A 6,286-nucleotide genomic window follows, 5' to 3' on the forward strand; every position below is an offset into this window, starting at 1 on the left:
GCAGAGATGGCTCTTCTCCTCTTTGCTTTCACTGTGCATCTCCTCCCAGGATCACCCGCACTTTCAGCCTATCGGGTGACGGATCTCAGTCCCGGTCCAGATTGGCCAGGAGAAGGATCAGTGTTGCAACAGCAAATACGCATTCGCTGTTGCAACACACTTGGGGGGGGGGGGGTCCTGGACGCATCCTCAGCATCCCGAGCCCACCCGATTTTGAAGCATATTAGAGCCTATGGCTTGAATCTATGGCATGAATCTATCCATTACCATATAGGGGGTGGCAAGGAAAGAGGGGGCGGCCCGGGCACCCCTAATGGATGGGCCACCCCTGCCTCCCCCTCTGTGAGCTCTGTTGCACAATAGACTGCAGGAGGCTGATACCCAGTGAAATGCACTGGCTGCATTGAAAAAAAAAAATACATTTAATGTTCTAATGATTGCAGAGTGGCATTTATGTGTGCCTTTTATATCTCCCTGGAGTTCGGATTTAAGAAAGGTATAGTCATAGTTTACCTGATCCAAGTCTGTTCTTGTACAAGATGCCACTTATATTACGACACCGTACAGGTAGTTCATTATCATAGGCAGACTGATCCCAGTTGTATTTTGTGTCATCTTTCTCTGGTCCTGGGGACTGAGAGCTTGGTGACCTTTCAGATCCTATACACAATGCAAAGATTAGTTAAGCAGGTGGAAATCAATGGTCTTGTTTAGTAAGTCAAAGAGCAGTACTTAAAGTCTAATCATTTCAATCAAACCCAACCTTCACCAATATGGTCCTGATAAAGAAACTGGTTGCTCATCGTTACTAAATGTTACATATTGTCAATGCTTATTGTACTACCCTAATAAATAAACTCTCATATTAGGATGGGACTACACTAAGGGGGTTATTTACAAAAGGCAAATGCAATTTGCACTGCAAGTGCACTTGGAAGTGCAGTCGCTGTAAATCTAAGGGGTAGATCTGAAATGAGGGGAGGCTCTGCTGATTTTATCATCCAATCATGTGCAAGCTAAAATTTTCCTTGCATGTCCCCCTCGGATCTACAGCGCACAGCAGTGCAAAGTGGATTTTCCTGTAGTAAATAACCCCTGTGTGTATACATAAACTGAGATACTGATACTAAGCTAAAAGTGGATTTTTTAATTTAATGCATTCCCACATTAAGGAAAAAAACCTTCTGTGTTCAGCTCCCAGCCCCCCCCCCCCCCATACTTATCTGAGCCCGATCTTGACCGGCTCTCTCCTCTCTCGCTCTCTATCTCCTCACTGGACATGGAAGCAGCAGCAGGAGCCAATCACAGCCTGTGAGGAGAGAGTGGGGGGTGGGGGCGAGGTGCGCTGTTTGTATCAATAGACACATAGAGCTCAGGATCAAGCCTGCATGAACAAGGGGCTTGCTATCAGGACACTCAGAAGATGGGAAGGACCATTGCTGCTCTGTGCAAATCCATTACACAGACCAGGTACAGTAAGTATAACATGTTTGTTATTTTAAAAAAATCCCTTTACAATCACTTTAGGCCCTTCATTACAGAACAGTAAGAATATACCGGGATACAGAATTAGTTACATGTCAGTGACTCACAAAGTTGAAGTCCTAGCCATCCGAGTATCTAGAATGTTCAGCAGAAGGTCAGCAATGGCATCTTATGTTTTTCCCATGTCAGGTTTCCATTTGATAATCATGACAATTATATTTAGCAGTTTACAAAAAAAATAAAAAAACGTTTTTAAGTTTTTTGTTTTAATAACTTGAAGGATATTGTCTTGTAGTGCACGCCATGTGTCAGAGGTGTACAGATCTCACCAGGCGTCATGGAGGATGTTGGCACTTTGATGTTCTGTGTTTCCATAATGCTGCCATCAGTATGTACGACTATCAGAGTGGCTTTCTCAGTGCTGAGACTGTCTCCAATTTGTAGCGAAGCTCTCTCAGCCTGCAGTTACAAATGATACAAACAGTATGAAGGAAGAGAAGCATTATGACATCTCAAAGTGTACTAGGCATGATTATCAGAAGTGTTACAATATAATACACTCACCAGGACATGATCAGAGAGGGAGCCTGTGCTGGCCACTGAAGTGGTGAAAACATTCTCTCCTGGCGCTCCAACACTGGACACTGTGACCTCTGAAAGATGGAAACAAGCTACACATCAAAGTGGAAGAACCAGCAAGTCACTGCACTTAAAAAACTGCACACATCTAATGCTAAAAATGGAACATTTTTTTCATTTTCAGTAAGAAACAAGAATGAATGCCTACTACATCCAACTATAATATTTACCCCACCATTAGTATATCTCTGATTGCCAACACTTAAAATGCAGCTCCACCCAAAAGGGGAAGTTGCGCTTTAAGGCCTCCTTCCCCCCTCCTCTTCTCCAAATGGCACTTTTTTTAGGGGGGGTACCTGGTTTTGACAGGTTCCTCCTCCCACTGGAAGTTCTCCATTGTGAATGGTGGTCCTGTAGTCATCTGGGCAGTGGTGGCCCATCCATTAGGGGCGCACAGGCGCCACCCCCCCCCCTATCCATGTGTCCAGCCCCCTGATCTACATACATGGCACCAAACACATGAATTCCAATGGGGGGGGGGGGGGGTAGGGGCGGTGTTTTTTCATTAATAGGCTTAAAAAAAGGGTGGGCTCGGGGAGCAGAGCACTGCACTCCGAGCCCACCCAGTTGTGTGAGAATAGCGATATTATAATATTTGCTATTCTCTCACTGATCCTCCTCCCAGCCAATCAGGAAGCAGGTCATGAAAAGGCTGAAAGGACGATCCAATTGGATGGCTAGGAGGAGGAGGGAGGAGACGCCCGCTGCCCACCCACAACCTAGACGGGGCAAGTGCCGGGCTGGATGACCGACCGGGAGACCCCCGGGGGGTGTGTGGGTGACCCGACCGAGCGTGAAGGGGGGGTTGGTGCCACCAGCCGACCAACACACCATCCGCCACTGCATCTGGGGCACGTCACGGGTCCAAGGAGACTGTGGGACCATTCACAATGCGCAGCATGGCATGTGCGTGGGCACACAGCAGTGAAGCCACAAGCTAGGTACCTACAGTTAAGATGTCAACGCCAGGGACAGAAGACCGAGGGAAGGGGCAGCTCGGGTGAGCACATCGCTGGATCGTGGGATAGGTAAGTGTGTGTTTATTAAAAGTCAGCAGCTACAGTTTTTGTAGCTTTTAATAAACAAAAAATGATTGGCGCTCCACTGACTGTGTTGATGGGGGAATCCCACCCACAGAGCCACTGTGTTCCCTTGGAGGGGGGGCCGTGAGCTGCACATTTGGGCATTTACAAGTGTATTTGTAGAGGAATGTTTACAGACCAATTAAAAAAAAACCCTTTAGGCCTCATGCACACGAGACACCAGTGCAAACTCTGCTGAACACATGTTTTTAAAAGTGTTTAGAAATGCCCGTTTTGCCGCGTTTGCATGCTGCGTTTGCATGCCGCGTTTACCTGCGTTTAGCCGCGTTTGCCTGCGTTTAGCCGCGTTTGCATCTAGAAGCGTCTGCAGAGCAGAAAATGACATTTTGCAACCCAAATTTGGGGCCCCATATCTCGGGGCCACTTAGCGCTAGAAGCCCCAAATTTGGTGTGCTGACACAGTGGAACTAGCACTACAACATACCCAAATTGCAGTTCCTAGTATTAAGTGGTCCTGAGATAAGGGGCCCCAAAGTTGGTCACAAAATATCAAGCACTTCTGCAGCAGAGAATGACATTTTGTAACCCAACTTTGGGGCCCCATATCTCAGGGCCACTTAGTGATAGGAACCCGATATTTTATAGTGTAGTCCAACTGTGTTAGCACACCAAATTTGGGGCTTCTAGCGCTAAGTGGCCCCGAGATATGTGGCCGCAAAATCGGGTTGTAAAAAACACTTATAAACGCAAACGCGGCTAAACACGGTACCGGTGTGTACCGCGTTTAGACGCGTTTGGCGTCTGAAACGTGGAAAACTTTTGCGTCTGAACCCATTTTTTGCTTCTGGAAAAACGAGGTTAAACGCAACTGCCTAAAAACGCCAAAAAAGGAGACTGTGTACATGGACATATAGGATAACATTGAATGGGTTCAGGGGCAGTTGAAAAAAGTGTCCAACTGTCTCTGAACGCGAGTTTAACGGCGTCTCATGTGCATGAGGCCTTACAAGTGCGTTTTTGAGAGAATATTTTGCCAGAAAAAACACTTGACACATGGTTAGGTGTGTTTTATGTGTGCATTTTTTTCTAGTGCTTTAGGGGAAAAAAAACGTATAAAACACAAACGTGCATAAGCGCACCTAAATGAGTATACAATATGCTCCATGGGAGAGGTTTTTTTCTGCTGCTTTTTTCTACCAGCAGTTCTGTCATTTTTTCTGCTGCCTAGTGTGCATGGACCCTAAATGTGCTCTGCAGATAATTATAATAACTTGTGGCTTGCTGATCATTTGTAGTGTGTGGTGGTAACAGCTAGGATTCCAAGTGTCTGAAACGTAAGTCACAGCATGTAGTCATTGGTTTGACCAAATTATAAATTCAAAAGAGCAGCGCTATAACTATTACTGGTGGTCCATCAAACCCTGAAGTGCAACTGCAGTATAATAAGCGTAGCAATATAAATAATGAAATAAATAATAAAAAAAAGCGTATAAAACCAAATATATAGACCCAAATCACATATAAAATATTCACAAGGTACCCTGCGAAAGGTGCCGATTGTGCAATCAAAACATGTGAATGTAAAGTGCTGAAATCAGACCATGATGTGCCATGTGATCAACATGACCCTTCTTCACCCTCTGTCAGCCAACAAACTCTTGTGCTGCTCCGAATGTCCCTTTAGGGGTGCTCACTCACCAAAAGTTGGTGACCCCTTATTTATCATAAGAAGGTCAATCTGCACCAGTGAATAATCCTTCCTACTTATAATCACCGCTCTCCACTGCTTGTTTAACCACCAAGGAATCACAAGGACAGTGCATCGCCTAACTCCTTCACATACGGTATTCAGACAGAAGACCAGGGAAATTGTCACCAACGGCAACATGTTTATTAGCTAAAACTCCCAAACAATAAAAAAGTAATGCCTTCACTTACTGAGGTGCCCCCCCTAGAATCGCCACTGCTCCATGCTGCTACTTAATGCTACAACTTCATTTGTTTGTAATAATGGAGTGACAACATGATGAATGGAGTTGATGTTCTGTCACATGCATACATGGGGGGTTACTAATGGCAAATAGACTGTGTATCTTGCAAGTGACGTTGCAGTTACTTAGTAAATAAGATAAAGCTCCACTTTGTAAAGAATATCCAATCAGACGCTTGTTTTACCCATTTGAGGTGCAGGTTGTTCCTATATGGCTTATGGATAGAAATGGACAAACTGCTGGGAGGAGAAGGAAACAGGTCACATTACTTATGAAAGGTCTCCTCCTGTCATGGAGCGTTCTCTGGGGTATTATACAAAGAACATGCCAAAGCATTCTGCAGGTCCTATATTCCATTCCTTTTTTTTATGAAATGAAAAGTCAGGTATAGTGTATTTATTGTGGTGTCCTGCAGATAGCAGAATCACATTTGCTTGGAATTTCTGGAAAACCATTCCCTTTTTACATTTTTTCATATACAGTACACAGATAAGCCATAACTTTATGACCACCCACCTAATATTGAGAAGTACTGGTCCCCTTTTGCTGCCATAACAGCCTTGACCCTTTGACGCATGGACGTCACTATATCTCTGAAGGTATTCTGTGGTATCTGGCACCAAGCTGTCAGTAGCAGATCCCTTAAATCTTGTAAATTGGGAGGTGGGGCCTCCATAGATCGGATTTGTTGTGTTCCTCAAACCATTCTTGAACCATTTTTGCAGTGCGGCAGAGCTCATTTTGTTTCCATGAAGGGGTGTACTTGGTCACCAACAATGTTTAGGTAGGTGGTACGTGTCAAGAAACATCCACATAAACGGCAGGACTGAAGATTTCTCAGCAGAACATTGCCCAAAGCATCATACTGCCTTCACCAGCTTTCGTTCTTCCCATATTGCATCCTGGTGCCATCTATTCCCCAGGTAAGTGACGCACACACCCCTGGCTATCCACATAATGTAAAAGAAAATGTGATTTATCAGACCAGGCCACCTTCTTCCATTGCTCAGAATTTTTCCTCCCCCGTGTACCCGTTCCCCTGATCTCTCTGTCAAGATCGATGGCACAACTATCAGCCCATCCCCACATGCCAAGGTTTTGGTGTAATCCTGGACTCTGATCTATTCT

The 6,286-nt window shown here is 45.0% G+C and overlaps 1 protein-coding gene across 3 annotated transcripts in view; it reads right to left on the minus strand.

Moving 5' to 3' along the window:
- Nucleotides 1–6,286, minus strand: part of DEAF1 (DEAF1 transcription factor) — an 82,149-nt gene that overhangs the window by 73,755 nt on the left and 2,108 nt on the right. For all 3 annotated transcript variants that reach the window (XM_073604926.1, XM_073604925.1, XM_073604927.1), the window contains exons 2-4: nt 2,050–2,138; nt 1,815–1,944; nt 514–660 (exon numbers count right to left, since the gene is read on the minus strand). In XM_073604926.1, the coding sequence (XP_073461027.1) occupies nt 514–660; nt 1,815–1,944; nt 2,050–2,138 (366 nt within the window). The remainder of the gene's footprint in view (nt 1–513; nt 661–1,814; nt 1,945–2,049; nt 2,139–6,286) is intronic.

This window comes from Aquarana catesbeiana, linkage group LG11 (assembly GCF_042186555.1).
Source record: "Aquarana catesbeiana isolate 2022-GZ linkage group LG11, ASM4218655v1, whole genome shotgun sequence".
In the NCBI taxonomy this organism is placed as follows: domain Eukaryota; kingdom Metazoa; phylum Chordata; class Amphibia; order Anura; family Ranidae; genus Aquarana; species Aquarana catesbeiana.